At 48.9% G+C, this 17201-nt stretch overlaps 1 protein-coding gene across 1 annotated transcript in view; it reads left to right on the top strand.

Moving 5' to 3' along the window:
* ZNF683 (zinc finger protein 683) overlaps positions 1 to 17201 on the top strand; it is a 435946-nt gene that overhangs the window by 404631 nt on the left and 14114 nt on the right. The window contains exons 5-6 of the mRNA XM_069622854.1: positions 12281 to 12500; positions 15373 to 16385. Coding sequence (XP_069478955.1) covers positions 12281 to 12500; positions 15373 to 16385 — 1233 coding nt within the window. The remainder of the gene's footprint in view (positions 1 to 12280; positions 12501 to 15372; positions 16386 to 17201) is intronic.

The raw sequence follows: 17201 nt of genomic DNA, 5'->3' as shown, positions 1-17201 counted from the left end.
AGTGTGGGGGGCAGATCACTCCTCTCCTCTGCAGGTGTCTCACTCTGGAATGGCCTCCGTATCCCTCTCAAACTTGAGCTGGCCCACCTGAAGTTCCGGAAGCATCTCCACACTTTCCTCTTCTCCTCTGCTTTCTCTCTCTCCCTCCCCTGCTGACCTACCTGACCTACCCGTCTGCTGTACCAACTGGTTGCTTGGCTACTCTCCGTCTAGCAGAGTCCAGGCTCTTTCTTGCTCAGTCACCCTTGTACTGCCTCCGGGCCTACCATGCACTTGGGAGCTATAACTGTAACTCTACAATCCCTTGTTCTCCTTTCACTACCCATAGCCGCGCTGCCCTGTCTATACTTATTCAAAGCATTGCTGCCCTGTTTTACCCTCCCCTCTCCCTTGCATCCTCCCTTTCCCCTTGCACTTCTCGTTCTCACACTTGCAGGATCTGAATGACACAAGGCCTAGTAATATTGTTTGTCTTGTCCTCCCTCTGTTTCCCCTCCCTGTTACACCTAGAAAAACTTGTGTACAGGTGCGTTATAAATGACATCTTCTCATATCATTTTATCACAGATGCCCAGAAAAATATACAATTCCGCAGGAAGAAACGGCTAGACTGGCAGCACCCAAAGGCCAGACTAGCCAGGTAATTACAATTAGCAGGACTGCTTTATCAGAAATGCCCAGTTTAAAAAAAGTCATACCAAACTGAGGAATGACTAGACTGGCTGCACCAGAATGCCTCTCTAGCCACTAATACCACATGTCATGCCTGCTTAGCCTGGACATGGACGACCATTATGATTTATGGCACAATCCTTCCTCCCTCACACATCCCTTCTCCCTCCCATCCCCTACCCCAACCTCCAAAATCAGCTCCTTGACCGAGAATTACCTCCACGTCACTCTTCCTTGGGACTAGGAGTAATGAAGATTACTAAATCAGCCATTACCTCCATGTACTTCTACCTCATCCCAGTACTTGTGAATGAGGCAGCACTCTCCCCCTGAAATTGAGGGCTATGTTTACTCGTCCAGGCTGACCTAGAGAGCAGTTGCCGGACAGAAAAGGACACAGATGTTAAATGGCACCTGGGTTTCGCTGTTAACAAGGGCCCGGGCCATGCATTACTAACATACAGCATTTCACTGTTAGTACCTGCATTTCAATGCCACATTTTTTAGGCAATTGAAATCATGATGTGGGTTTAGTACTTCCATGCCAGGGGAGTGATTGGAACAGGAGACCGCTCATTCTCACAGCAGTCCATAAGTCGGTGGTTTCAGACTTAAAGGAGAGAGTTAACTGCTTGTAACATTGAAGTTGCCCTAGAATAGTCCAATTAAAATTCTTAAAGAAGTTAAATGCCCCCACACAAAAAAGTCTGCCCCTACCCCACCGCCCCTGAAAGTTATCAACTCTCCCAACATTTGAAGGGTTAGCCCCGCTGAAATGTAGGTGTTTTGCACCCCTGAACACAAGCACACACACCATTCACCATATACACACACGCACACCACACCATCCATACATTTAAGTGTGAACTCTTTCACCATACAGGCACATCCAGGCAGCCACCCATACATTTAAGTGTGCACCCTTTCACCGTACAGGCACACACACCCAGGCACACACCCATACATTTAAGTGTGCACCCTTTCACCATACACTCACACATGCACACGTCATGGGGTTGAGGGGAGCCATATGACTTTAAAAAGAAATTATTTCACTCTGACTTCATAAAGAAATTATTTCCATTAAGGACCAAACCATAATGGAAATAATTTCTTTATGAAGGCAGAGTGACTTCAAAAATAAACTATTTATTTTTAAAGTCATAGGGCTCCCTCCTCCCCATGACATGGAGGCCTCCAGCCTAAGGTGTTCCATGTCATGGGGTGGGGGTAGCCCCCGGACTTAAAAAAGAAAGTTTCTTTTTGTATTCACTCTGCCTTCATAACGAAATTATTTCTGTTACAGAAATCATTTCTTTATGAATGCAGAGTGAATTCGAAAAGAAACATTAAAAAAAATTGTAAACAAAATGCTTTTGCATTTTATTTTTACTCCAATTGGGGCCCCCTCCCAGGACATGTGGTGGCCGGCCCCCCACACCGCAGGTTCTGCAGGGGCCCCTGTTACACCACTGAGGATGACATAACACACCACAGGGAGAAGATAACATACTTCGCAAACAGCCACCTAATCCTCTAGCCCACAGAAACCTAAAATAGAACCTCAGATTAAATACTAAATACTAAAAAAGTGGAGTTATAAAAGCGGGTTTGAGACTGCGTGTTCGATTGACTGCACGGTCTCTGGGAGGGTTACCACCCTATTCCATTGGGAAGTACAGTCCTATATTTCTCATTGGCTCTTCATGCGTTTTCAAATGTTTTAGGGGATCTCAGACGCCTCGTTGCGGTGGCTGTTTTGCCACATATTTTGCTGTATTTTTTTAATGAGGGGCAAGGCCCCCTTATCCCTCTTCCAACTTCTCCCACCAGCGCAGTGTCTGGGCAATATTGTCATACATGCCAACATTCTGTGACCAAAAATCTGTAGCAATCTTAAAGTTTCAAAAATAGTCAGGCGAGGAGGTAATGATAGGAATAGGGCGCGTCAGCAGCCCATTGTCATTGAATGAGCCCGCCGCCGCGCGTGCATTCAATGACAATGAGGCGCCTGCCACGCCTTCTGCCATCACGCCAGCTCGGGGGAGTCCTTGAAAGACTCACCGGAGTTGACGTGGTGGGGGGCTAATTGCGCCTTTTGTGAAAGGCACTCGCGGCGGAGGGGCGCCCTTAGCCCACCGCCGTGGGCGCCTTTTACATCAAAGGCCTGCATGCTGCGCCTTCTCCCGCTACGCCAGCTCGGGGAAGTCCTTGAAAGACTCCCCCAAGCTGGCATGGTGGGGGGCTAATGGCGCGTTTTGGCCAAAAGGCACCCGCGGTGGAGGGGCGCTTTTAGCCCACCGCCGTGGGTGCCTTTGACATTAAAAGCCTGCATACTGCGCCTTCTCCCGCTACGCCAGCTCGGGGAAGTCCTTGAAAGACTCCCCCAAGCTGGCGTGGTGGGGGACTAATGGCGCCTTTTGCCAAAGGCACCCGCGGCGTAGGGGCGCTTTTAGCCCACCGCCGTGGGTGCCTTTGACATTAACAGCCTGCATGCCGTGCCTTCTCCCGCTACGTCAGCTCGGGGAAGTCCTTGAAAGACTCCCCCGAGTTGGCGTGGTGGGGGGCTAATGGCGCCTTTTGCCAAAGGCACCTGCGGCGGAGGGGCGCTTTTAGCCCACCGCCGTGGGTGCCTTTGACATTAACAGTCTGCATGCCACGCCTTCTCCCGCTACGCCAGCTCGGGGAAGTCCTTGAAAGACTCCCCCAAGCTGGCGTGGTGGGGGACTAATGGTGCCTTTTGCCAAAGGCACCCGCGGCGGAGGGGTTCTTTAGCCCACCGCTGTGGGTGCCTTTGACATTAAAAGCCTGCATGTCGGGAATTCTCTCGGTACGCCAGCTTGGGGGAGCCCTTGAAAGACTCCCCTGAGCTGGCGTGGGCAAAAAAAAAAAATGTAAAAAAAAAAAAGAATTTTTTTTTTTACCAAAAAAATCGGTATTTGGTGTCAAAAAATCGGTAGGCGGTAGGACTGCTTAAAAAGCGGTATCCTACCGCCTAAATCGGTAGGGTTGGCAAGTATGTATTGTGCCTAGGGCGAAACAACAGAATATGCCCCCCACACTGCTCCTCTGCTGAACCCCCCTGCACTGCACTCCTGCTACAAAATAATGAGATCATTGAAATTGAATTGACGTTTTATCGACTTTTACTTAGAATGAATAAGTAGACAACGTATACAACAACATTACAAACAGGCATTCATTTTCATTAACCCATGTTTATGTAAATTGTCTGAATGAAGAGCACTCGCCTAGATGTTGCTGCTAGTGCCACAAAAGCATCTATTGCTGCAGTGTCATCTATTTGTTTAAAATGCCGCTCTCATTTGATAGTGTAGAGTGTATGTTTTTTTATTTTTTTATTTGTATTGTTTAAAGCATGGACCTGGCTCGAGAGCAGCAGACCTCTGTACAGTGTGTGTGAAACCAGCTTTTGGGCTGGTATTTTTTAATAGTGGCGCGGTACCGTGAGTTGCGGTCTGCCCGTCAGCCTGTGTGTCTATTGGGGCTAGTCCTTGGTCAGGTGTTATTGGAAAAGCCATGTTTTGAGAGATTTGCGAAATTGGAGAATTGCGGCATATCCTGGCAAAACCTCTCAAACAGTGGTAACTTGGACATACGATTGTAATCCCAGGCAAATCGCTAGGGCTCATGGGCATGTCATTTCAATAGCTACAGTAGCCACAAAGAAAATCTTTTCTATATAAACAAGCCAAAACTGATGGCTTTGCTCAGGCTTGCTTTCTATCTTTGAAGATCCATTCATTTTTTTCACAGTAAATAACAAACACGTGCACAATTGCTCCTAGACATATACAATGCCAAGCAAGGAAGTAATACCCTTTAGCGCAATCCCGTCAGTCTTTAAACCATCAATGTCCCAGGAGGATAGCTCAGTGGCAGCGTGCTCGACTTGGAAACAAGACAACACGGAGAAACACGGGTTCGATCCCTGGGTCCGCGCTTAGAAACCTCTGGGTATTAAGCGCGTTATAAATAACCTATCATATCATATCATATCATAATTGTTTCCAACTCCTGCCACCACACGTAACACTTGGTATAACTCTGATCTAGCAGCCCTGAAATGCAAGTGTAGAGCTGCTGAATGGAAGTGGCAGACCTCGAGCTTATCCTCTGATAAACTGGCCTGTCGCCTTCTCCAAAGGTAATATTGTCTCTCCATCCGCTCCAAGAAGAGGGCGCACATCCAGGCCCGCGTCTCTGCAGCTCCTAACAGCACGGCTGAACTCTTTAAAATCTGCAAGGAACTAGCCAATCCATCTGCAGTCTCTACCTCACCTCTTCCCTCTTAGGCCCTCTGCACTGCATTGGCCACCCACTTCACTGGTAAAACTCAAGACCTCTTGAATTCGCTCTCTTCCTTCCCACTATCCCCATCCCTCTGCCACCCTTGGCCCATCCATTCTCTCCTCCTTCTCTCCTGTCACATCGGACAAGGTCACTAGAGTTGTCCGCTCATGAAGGTCTCCTCCAAACACATCTCCCCCTGTTCTTCCAGAACTATAAAGGACAATATCGGCTCCCTTGCCACTGCACTCACAGACTTCTCTAATCACTCTCTTGCCACTGGGTATTCCCCTTCTTCCCCCAAGCACTCCCTTACGCACCCCCTCCTGAAAAAGCCTTCTGCCCACCCTTCTTGTCCAGCTAAACACCACCCTATCTCTTTCACTCTCTTCCTTGGGAAACTTCTGGAGAAGTTGGTCTTCCCCCAACTGACCCAGCATACTCAGATTATTGGTTACTTGCCCCGCCATCAATCTGGATTCTGAGCATCCAGAGGCTCAGAAACTACTCTCCTGAACACCCGTGAAGATCTGCTTTAATCTCTGGATTCCAACTCACCTTCTGTTCTCATTCCACTTGATCTTTCCTCTGCTTTTGACACTGTTAACCACTCCATCCTCATGAACCAGCTCCAGGATACCCTTGGTATCTCGGAGTGGGCACTGGACTGGCTGACCTCCTTCCTCACTGACTGTCCCTCCTAAGTTATCCTGGCCTCTTTCACCTCACTCCCCCGCTACCTCCACTTGTGGCATTCCCCAGGGCTCTATCCTTTCACTGTTGCTCTTTAACATCTATCTCGTCCCTCTTGCTCACCTTATTTCCACTTTCTCCCCGCACTTCCAATGTTATGCAGATGACACCAAACTTTTCATCAGACTACCCTCTGCATCTCTTCTGACCTCCTCTGTCATTCCTGACTGCCTATCCGCCATCCAGTCTTGGTGTACCTCCAATGATCTCTGTTTCAATGCCAGCAAGACTGAGGTTCTTCCTATCGGGAATACTGTTCCCTCTTTTCTCCCTTCAATCTGGTCACACTCGATGGGCTCTCCCCCCTCTCATTCCTCTGAAGCCAGAAAATTGGGAGCTATTTTTGACTCCTCTCTTTCATTCCTCACATCTTGGACCTTGCCAAGAAGGCCCATTTCCAACTTTACCTCCTCAGGGGCATCCTCCCTTTCCTTGCTTTTTCCCAGGAGCTTAATGTCTGAAGAGCTCTGGTATTTTAACAGCCTCTTTCTTAATCTACCTTCTTCTTTTCCCTGCCCCCTCCAACTAATCCAGAATAGGGCTGCGAGACTTATCCTTGACTTTAAACCAAAGGACGATATCTTTACAGCCCTAAAATCTTTCCACTGGCTCCTGATTACTGCAAGGATCAAATTTAAATCCCTCCGCATCCTCCATAAGGCTGTCTGGGGCTGGTGACCATGCTACCTGCGACTTGCTCTCATCAAATACTCTCCTTCCAGAGCGGTACGATCTTCCGGCAATGAACACTCTGTTTGTCAAGCATTTCTCTAAGCAGAGAGCGGGTGGCCGTTTCCTTTCCTCGACTGGTTCCCTCCTCTGGAACAGCCTCCCCCTTTCTCTCCGTCTTGAGCCGGATCTCCTCAAGTTCTGCAAGCACCTCAATACTTTCATCTTCTCCTCCTCCTTCCCTCTCTCCCTCCATGCTAAACCCCACAGTCGCTGTGATTGGTGGCCTGGGCCCTTATGTGTCCTGCTGGGTACTGCCCTCTGTCCAATCGTCCGCAACATCCGCCCTCCCCCTGCACTTGCCTTCGGGCACCACTTGACCTTCGTCTCATAGGCCTGCACTTATTGTATGGGCTGGTGACCCCTCTCCATCTAGTGGTCACTGCCTGGCACTTACCTGTTGCCTTTGTGACTGGCTCTCTGGCACTTACCTGTTGCCTTTGCAATTGGCTCCCTGGCACTAACCCCTCTGAGGAACCTCTAGTACTTAGCCTTTTTCCCTGTTCCTTCTCTCTCTGTACTTGCACTCTCCAAATGCTCACAAGGCTTAGTAGGACCGCTGTTCTATCATATTTTCCTCATCACTATTATCATATACCATTGTCTTGATCTTCCCTTGTTCCCCTCCCTTTGCCCTGTGGGCGCACTGGAACACAATTTCCTGATCTATAAATGCCTTAAAATGCCCAATAACATAAAATAAAAATAAAAAAATGAGCAGCCCGCCCTTTGGAAGACTTAGCATGATATGATATGATATGATATGGCATTTGTAACGCACCTATACACAAGTGTTTCAAGGCGCGACGAGGCAGGGAGGGGGGAACAAGGGGAAGACAGACAACGATCCTACTAGGCCGGTGTCATTTAGATCGCGCAAGTGCAGGGGTAAGGGGAAGGGAAAAAGTGCAAGGGGAAGGGGAGGGGGGAAGTGCAGTACAAGGTAAGTAGAATAAAATAAATAAAATAGGGCCAGCTGGTGGCAAGTGCAAGGTAAGTGCAGACAAGTGCTGGGAGGGGGGCTGTAGGGATACAGAGACGGACCCGCAGTGCAGGGGATGCCAGGGAGGCAGTGCAAGTGGAGAGTGGCTGGGCCCAGTACTGAGGTCGGTGAGAGTGGCCCAGTTGCAGATTCAGTGCAGTTTCAGTGAAGAATTTAGCAGGGGAGAGGGAGAGAGAAAGCAGAAGCAAAGAGGAAGGTTTTGATGCTTCCGGAACCGGAGATGGTTCTCCTCAAGTTTCAGGGAGGCAGGAAGGCTGTTCCAGAGGGAGGCCCCTGCCGCGGAGAGAGATCTACCCCCAGCTCGTTGCTTCGAGAAGCGGCTGACCCTGAGGGAGTTGGAGACGGATGAGCGAAGGGCTCGGGAAGGAAGATATTTAGGAAGAGAGAGTTGAAGGTATTCAGGCCCCAGGCCCCAGCAGGCCTTGTGGACAATGCAGAGGGTTTTGAACTTAATCCTCGCAGCCACTGGGAGCCAGTGTAGAGATTTCAGTCCTGGAGAGATACGGTCTCTGGGCTTGAGGCCAAGGACAAGTCTCGCAGTTCTGTTCTGGATGAGTTGCAGAGGGCGGAGAGTGGATGCAGGCAGATTAAGATAGAGGCTGTTACAGTAGTCCAGCTTTGAGAGAACCAGTGCTCGGGAGACAGTGAGCTTCTGGGGGAAGGAGAGGAAGGGAAGAATACCTCTGAGGAGGTGCAGCTGGTAGTGTGACTTCTTAGAGACGTCAGATATATGAGGAGAGAAGGAGAGTGTGGAGTCGAAGATGACCCCAAGGTTTTTTGCCTTGCAGGTAGGAGCAGGAAGAGGGCCAAGAGAGGCAGGCCAGAGAGCTGCAGGGAAGGAGGGAGTGGGTGTGCCGATGAGTAGAATCTCAGTCTTACTGGCATTAAGGCAGAGGTCATTGGCGGCACACCATTCCTGTTTAGCAGACAGACAGTCAGAGATGAGGGAAGGAGAGGAGGAGGCTGAGGGTAGCCTGAAAATGAGCTGGGAATCGTCCGCATAGCACTGAAAGTTGGGGCAGAGAGTGGCGATGCGGTGGGCAAGGAGTGCCAGATACTGGTTGAACAGCCAGGGAGAGAGATTAGATCCCTGGGGGACACCACAGGTGGAAAAAAATATGTCAGAGAGGAAGGACCCCAGTTGGACCTGGGACGGTTGATTGGAAAGGAAAGAGGTCAGCCACACCAGAGCCTGACCAGTGATACCCAGGTTATCACGGAGACGGTTGAGCAGGATGGCATGATTGACCGTGTCAAAGGCAGAAGAGAGATCGAGCAGAATGAGAACACACAGAGTGTTGGAGTCGAGGTTCAAGAGCAGGACCTCACGGATGTTCAGGAGAGCAGTTTCCGTGCTTCTGGCAGCTCTGAAGCCAGATTGATGGTCATGAAGACTACCAACAGATTCAGCATGGAGGTTAAGCTGGGAGATGACCAGTTTCTCCAGGAGCTTGCCCAGGAAGGGAGTGATGGAGATTGAGCGATAGTTAGCCAGGCAGGAGGGGTTGGAAGAGGGTTTCTTAAGAAGAGGGTGCACAAGGGAGTGCTTAAGGGGGGATGGGAAGACTCCAGAGGCGAAGGAGTGGTTGCAAAAGTCAGCCAGGGCAGGTGCCAGGGAGTCAATGTGGTCCTTGATAGTTTTGGAGGAACAGGGGTGAACCTGTTTAGACGAGACTTTCATAGATCGGGCTTGTCTGGAAACCTCGCAGCAGAGAAAAGGGGAAAGGCAGAGAAGGAGGGGGGGGGGGTGGCTGCAGAAGGGCCAGAGGAAGAGCAAGGAAGAGAGGGAGGGAGGTGATGGGAGGAGAGTGAGGACAGGATGTCCTGAGTTTTAGAGATGAAGTGAGAGGCCAGTGCAGTGCAGAGGGCCTGGGAAGAGACAGGAGAGGTAGAGACTGCTGCAGGGTTGGCAAGCTCCTTGCAGATTTTAAAGAGTTTGGCCGAGTTGTTAGATGCCGCAGAGATGCGGGCTTGGATAAGGGCTCTCTTCTTGGTGAGAACGGAGAGACGGTATTGCCTTTGGAGCAGGCGGCAGGCCAGTTTGTCAGAGGATGAACATGAAGCACGCCATTTCCTCTCTGCCACCCTGCACTTGCGGTTTAGGGTGACGAGATCCGAGTCATACCAGGAGTTACATTTGGCTTTGGGCTTCAGGCGGATTCTCATGACGGGGCAAGGATATCAAGAGTATCAGATATAGCAGAGTGGAGCATGGAGAGGGCTGTGTCAGGGTGGGAGTCTGCCGAAGGGGGAGGGGGGCGAGAAGGTGGCAGTGAAAGCCTCAACTGACACGCGCTTCATGGGTCGGATGACCGAGAAGGTGGGTGGCAGTGATGAGGGAGGCTTTGCCTGTGGGGTAGGGAGGGTGAGGTGGGAGGATAGGAGAAAGTGATCACTCCAGGAGAGAGGAGTGGAGAGAGGGATGGAGAGGGGAAGGTCAGAAGAGATCAGAGCATCAAGAGTGTGCCCTGCAGAATGAGTAGGCCCAGACGGGAGAATAGAGAGTGAGAGAGAGTCGCAGAGGTCACGAAAGAGTCCAGAGGGGGGACAGGAGGCATCCAGGTGGATGTTGAAGTCACCAAGAAAGAGGAGTTGAGTGGTTGAGGACAGGAGTGAGGAGGAGAGATCAGCCCACTCAGAGAGGAAGGAGGAAATTTGACCAGGTGGCCGATAGATAGTAGCCACGGTAAGGGAATGGCTAGGAGAGAGAGAGAGTCGGCAGACAAGACATTCAAAAGAGGAGTAGGTCTGTGTAGGAGTGGCAGTGGCAGGAATCCACTCAGGGAAGATAAGGGCTACACCCCCCCCTGCACGGTTGGGCCTCGGCACGGCGAGGATCTTGTAACCGTCAGGTAGGAGTGTGTCAAAGCTGGTGACAGAGCTGGCCGTGAACCATGTCTCAGTGAGACCATCCATGTGAGATGGAATGCAGGAACAGACAAAGAAAGCCACACATACTATTCAGAAGCTGGCCAAATTGGTATGTATTGCACTTTACAGACATTTATTTGTTAGGGTGAGTATCGGGACCAATGAAAAGACTAGAGTCTATCTTCCATTACTCACTCAAAAGGGTTTCTTTCTGAATTACTATCACATTTAAAATTGTGGGCATTCTTATATTCCCCAAATGCTCTTTGCTATTATGCAAATTGCCTGGCTTGGATTCTTTGAAGAGATACTGTGTTGCGTGTCGTGGCCTGGAGCCACGCCCCACGGCCCTGCCCCTCCTCCCACATCTTTCCCCCTTCCCTACCCCCACCCCCAACGCAGAGGAGGTTCCTAGAGTATATTTCTCCATTTCCAGCACTGGGTGTAGGTATCTATTTCACCTATCTCAGTGTAGGGTCCCAGTGGCACTGACTTCAGAAGTAAATAAACTGAGAGCTTAGGTGGAGGGGCGAGGATAATCCCCCAAATAAAAATAGCAAGAGGTCCATTTCGGGGGAACTCCCCAGGCCCAAGAAACGGAAAAGTCAAAATATGTGACAAAACCCACTGTTTATTAAAAGATCTGGTCAACTGGTACAGAAAATGGATATCACAGGGTTTCCAATACTCTCTCTCAACTCGTTACAGGCTTGTCAACTTCTTTTAATGGGCTGTGATGTCATAAATGACACGTTATTATACAAAAACTTATGGTAGGCTGGGGTTGGTTAGTGGGGCAAACTACATATAGTATACATATGGGGTTAGTGCTCTGATTGGAAATGCTTAATCTGGTGGCTCCACCTGTGACCACCTCCTAAATGTTGCAAGTAAAGGCATGTCAGGTTAGTACATTATTATTGGGCAGTGCAACAAAGTTAGAACTGGTGCAGAAGACCGGTAGGGATCGGTCAGTGATGGTCTTCTCAGCCTTGGCACATTGGACGGTTACCAGCCCATGAGTAACAATTCAAGGTGATGAGAGCATCCCAAAGCTGCTGTCTGTACCAATATGGTTACCATCTCTGATCCTCTAGTCCTTGAGCTTAGTATATTTATCTTTCATCCTGGTATTATCTTGTATTGTCTGCCCTGAGCAGCGTGGGAATGAAGGTCTCTGTCTGGCTCCAATGAGTAGGCTTTGTCCCCCAGTCTCAGATCACGTGTATGGAGACCACTGGCTTGATTTTCCTGCTCCATATTTACAAGGATTTTCTAGCATTTATGCATGCAGGTGTCTAGTCTAACAAGACTGTTTCTAATGACTGCCTGTATCCTTGCGTGTCGATTTGAAACGCTCTCTCTTGATAGCCTTGGCTGGAACACATACACCGGCTGCACAACCTGTCTGGTTTGCGTTTCCCTGCTAAATCAGTGAGCCTGGGTTCTCAAGCCTTATCCGTATTTTACATTCACGTCAATGTGGCTGCATATTCCATTTTCATTTTCACGCAGGGATGCATATGTGCTTCAGTCCAACGCATCTACGCTTTGGTCTTAGTCGTGACATCATCGGCTCTCTGCGCAATCACAGCCAGTCCAATTGCTCCATTACCTGCAAGTTTATCTCCTCTACGACGTCATCAGGATAGGGTCTGAAGGGTTGTCTCAGCGAATACCGTTTCTCACATCTGCGATACAGTGGTGATGGAGAGGAGCAGGCCAGGACTGATGTACACCTGTCATTTCTGTATAGTCGGAATGAGGGAGGGACTGGAGTGACAAGGGCCACATTCATCTATCCCTCTTCAGAGCCGTTGAGTTTGATAATAGAGACACCTGTTAATCATTTCAAAATAAAGCCGCAAAACTTTTACCACCAGCACTATGTAGGAAATCAAGTTATTATTGTTGTGTATTAATTTGCTTGTGTGTCTGAAGATTTATTCACAGGGATGCCGCCAGAAAGTCGTGGACACCTCAGACCCATGGCATAGTAACTGGATGTGCTATGTGCGACTCGTCCCTTCACGCCTGCGGCACAACCTGACTGCTGTTCAGACCGGCGGTGCCATCTACTTCTACTCCCCGAGGCCCATCCTGGCCGGGACGGAACTTTGGGCCTGGGATAGCCGGCTTGAGGGGCAGCTGGAAAGGCCAGGTAAGACTCAACACCTACTAGGTTGAACTCCTCTTTTAAGCCTTTTACCGTCACATTTATTATTAGAGCAAAAATAGTTAGCAGTAAGTGCATTCACAACGTGCATGGCTTGTTCCTAGCACTGGGACCCTAGTGCCAAGAAGATACAAACTCCTGACCAAACTAAATCCACTGCTATGTCAGAATAAGCACCTGATGTAACAAACTGTGCTCAAGTTATAATAAGCTGAACTCATTGCATTCCATAAGAACGTGTCTCTGACTATAAATGTAACTCCTAATATACAGGGAAAGACCCAACTAAAATAGAGGGCAAGCCTCTTGTTATAATAGATTGTACTCATGATACAAAGGGCTGATATGCTTTAAAGCCTTTCCTCCAATTAAGCAATTATCACCTGTTCCACGGGCTGCGCCAGGTGGCTACAGTCGGGGCAGGAGTTCATAGGCCTGAGTGCAGCGAGGGCCTTTCAGAAGCATCCCATGGTCGTTACAGCCTGGGGAATGGGTGATTATTGCAATTAGTATCCTGGTTTTGCTAACTGGGGTGCTGATGGCAATTTGTTTTCTCAAATAATGAACCAGCGAAAGCACACAACCTATATTTGGAGAGATAAATAAATCCTCACCAAAGATGGCCACCATGGAAATGAGAGCAGAGTTCCATGCGGAGCCCTTCTTCCCTTTCCATTGTAGCCAGGAAGGGTGGTTATGTTTGGTGAGGTGCTGAGCCATATGACACAGGCAGATGAGTGTGGTTCGGGGAAGATGACGGCGGGGTAGTACCAGGGGTCAAGTCCTAAAAATGAAAGTGGGGGCACTCATCAACAAACGCAAAGGGATGTGACATCACCAGAAATTAGCATATCAAGGTGACATATGGATATTTCATTAAATTGTCTTTGCATAACCACCCTAAATTGCACAGGATAAATGACATTTGCCTTTCATAAAATCAACACACACACAAAACCAAGAGTGGATACTTTCTTATAATGGTGTTTTTGAAAACGTTAAAAGGTGTGCATCTTTTAAACTCCAAGAACCAATACACATATTTTCCCCTGGAACATGCTGTACCGAAATGGGACATTTCACCTTTAGTTGTTTGTTATTTTTCATCAGGATATATAGTGCAGTGGTGAAATGTCCAACCTGACGACTTCAGTTCGATCCCCAATGTCGGCTTTAATTCATAAATTCAAAGAAAACATTCAATGTTTATCATTTTAGCTGGGGGGTACTGAGTCCACCTTCTGAAAAAAGTGGGTGGACTCCGTCCATCTGTGTGTACCCTCGACTTGAGCCCTGGAAGCAGCAGGTCGAGGTGGAAAAGGTGGCAGCGGAGGGACTGCTCAGAATGCGGGCATGGATCAGCAGATTCAGCCTGCTTTTCCAGCAACCTGATGGACGGCCACATTCACCCAAGTTGCTAATTTTGGTTAAAGACTAAAAGTCCAAACTCTGCAACCAATTGTCCAGCTCCCAAGCATACAACTTCCTTCTTACTACGTGCTACCCTGAGCAGAGTTACCTCACTTCTCACTGGATTTCTAAACCCTTTCAGATCTGTCGCACAACCAACACCAAATACAGATTTTAACGCACACAGCACACTACAAATCTGTGTATAGCACCTGCCCAAAATCTAACAAAATGTATCTGGACAATCTGATGTCTGCCATTGAGAAGTGTAACTTTTCTGTCATTATCTATACTATGCCAGACTACGGTCTACAGGAAGTCCAGGTAGGCGGATTAGTACACTGCGGAATGGCATACGCTGCTGCAAAGCCGCACTGCTGGAGGTTTAGCACTTTAAGTATATTTAAGTAACTAAATACTATGGTTATAATTACAGACTGTCTTCCAAATATCCTAATAGTTTGCAGTCCAACTGGGATTACAAACTGCTCCCCAACTTTGGTTGCACACTGCCCTCAAACTGTGTTAACAGACGACACAATGCCTGCTGTGGTTTCAGATTGCGGCCCAGCTCTTTCTGCAGACTGTGCCCCAGCTATGTGTACAGTCTTGACTCCCGCCCTAGTTACCGCCTACACATACTGTGCTCCAAATGTGGTTACAGACTGTGCACCAGCTGTGGTTGCAGCCCTAACTCCAATTGTGGTTGCAGACTGTGCCCCAGGTCCAGTTGCAGACCCTGCATTGGCTGTGGCTTAACTCTCTCTTCCAACTATGTTTACAGACTGTATACCAACGTCATCTCTGGGTGCAGATTGTACATCAGCAATGATCACACCGCGTTCCAGCTGTGGTTACAGATAGAGCTCCTTCAACCCATGGCTGTGTAGAGTCTGCACTTAAGCACTGGTTCCAGATTCTTCTCCGGCTGTGGTTACAGACTATATTCCAATTGTGGTTGCCGACTGTGCCTCAAGTCTAGTTAAAAACTGATCACCAACGGTGGTTGCAGTCTGTGCTCTAGCTCTGATTACAGATTGTGCCTCAGCTGTTCTTACAGACTGCACTCCAGGTCAGAACACAGACTATGCTCTCGTTGTAATTGAAGGCTGTGCTCCAGCTGTGGTTTCAGAATGTGCTTCAGTTCTGATTACAGACTGTGCTCTACCTTTGTATACAGACTGAACTCCATTTGTGGTGACAGACTGTGTCCCAGCTGTGACTGTGGACTATGAGAAGATTGTTACTCAAAGGTGTTTGCAGGCTGCACTATGGTTTATGATATAGCCTGGAACTGTCAGTGGTTCGAGACTGCGGTTCGAGCCTGCAGCCAGTGTGATGTTGTGGCTGTGTCTGGCTGTAATTGACGACTAGATTTGGGCATTAGTGTACTATAAATGGAAAATCTCTTCCCTCTATGACGTATGAAATCCTTCATCTCTTCCAGAACTGGAAGGTCCTCCACTTCACGTTCATTGGCTCTACCAAGGGTCACCGCAACATGATCCAGAAAACCACTCTACCGATGACCAAGAAGTTACAGCTATACTCAGCAATAACAAGGACGAGGAAGAGGATCCAGTCCTTGAGGAAGTCAAGCCTTCAAAGACAAACCCAAACCAAATGGCAGGCTCAGGAGAGACGCTGTCAGGTGAAGTGTGGCAGCAGGTGCAAGAGGATTGCCTTTCCCAGCAGACCCTGGATGTTGGACAGAAACCTGGCCAAACTAATCCTCAAAACCAAAGCGATCCAGACCAAAGCGACATGACACCAAACCGCCAAGCCAGCCCCCAGTGCTGCCAACACAACTCAGATACCTCACTTCAGAAGGACCTGGCTCTAGGCATGAATGGTCTCTACCCGTCCTATCCCCTGTACTCCCATATAGCATCTCTTCATCCACCGTACCTCTACTCCTACGGCTCGCTCCCAGAAGATTATCCCAGGTTCCTTCTGCCACCATACTCCTCAGCATTCCCAGCCTTCCCTCCTTTGCGCAGGCTTGGAGACCTCAGCCCAATGGACATTTCCATGAACACTGTTCCAGCCTACCGCAAATATCTTGGTGAAGGGCACCATCAATACCCAGGTGCAGAAGGGCTATCACCTCCAATGTCACTGGGGAAACAAGACACCGGTGAGCCCCATACAACCAAAGACCCAATGCTCCCCACAGCACCCAAAGTCTTAGCATCCCAGACTGGAGTATTCAGTCAATCTCTGCTCACTGGGCCCACAACAGTGGGCACCTTGCCAAACCCAGCAACCTCACAACCAAGAGCTGCTTCACACACCGGTCCCTGGAATGAGAAGATGCCACTCAACGTGCCATGTGCCAACCAGCTAGAACCATCTTTAGATGCTGGGCTTCCGCTCTGTCCACTCAAGAAGCAGAACGGAAAGATAAAGTATGAGTGCAATATCTGCTCAAAGAGCTTTGGCCAACTCTCCAACCTCAAGGTACGTCCATGATCAGTGTCCTGTCAATGCTTAACCTTCTTGCATGTAACATCCATTTCTTCAGCCAACAGTGTCCACCAGTCCTCACTGCTCCCCATGTGTCCAGACAATACTGTTCTATGTCCTCGATTGCCCTATCTCCAGCCATCATTGCACCCCATGTATCTGCTTAATACTTCCCTGCAGCCCTCATTGTTCCCCAATTCCCAGCCAATACTGCCCTGCACACTTCCACTGCCCCCATTCCTCTTCACTATTGGCATACAGTCTTTATTATTTCCAAGTGTATCTAGAACATAGAACCAGAAAGCCCTGATTGCCCCCTATGTGTCCAGTAAGACACTCATGCAGCCACCTGAGCCCCCATGTGTCCTGTCAATGCTTCTCTGCAGCCATCATTGGTGCCCACGTGCTCTTCCAATATTGCCCTGCAATTTTCAATGCTTCCAAGTCAAAACATATCCCCTATGTCTCTGATTAACAATGACATGTGGCCTTCATTGTTCCCCATGTGTCCAGTCAATACTTCGCTAGAGTCTTCATTGCTCCCCATGTCTCCAATCAATACTGGCATGCTCCTTGTGTACCTGGATTATACTACCCCAAAGCCCTTCTTGCTCCTCGTGTGTCCGGACATTACTACTCTGCAGCCCTCATCTCTCCCCAGGTCTCCATTCAGTCCTGCCCCAGCTGTAGCTGTCAATAATACCTATGAGTCTGGTCTGAGATGCTCGACAGTCCTTGTTGCTGCCCTATGCCTCAGGTCAATGCTATCAGAATATTCATTACACCCTGCAATCAATACTTCCTAGCAGC

This window comes from Ambystoma mexicanum, chromosome 11, assembly GCF_040938575.1.
Source record: "Ambystoma mexicanum isolate Mex_15411 chromosome 11, UKY_AmexF1_1, whole genome shotgun sequence".
NCBI lineage: Eukaryota > Metazoa > Chordata > Amphibia > Caudata > Ambystomatidae > Ambystoma > Ambystoma mexicanum.
This window is presented reverse-complemented; position numbering and strand designations above follow the sequence as displayed.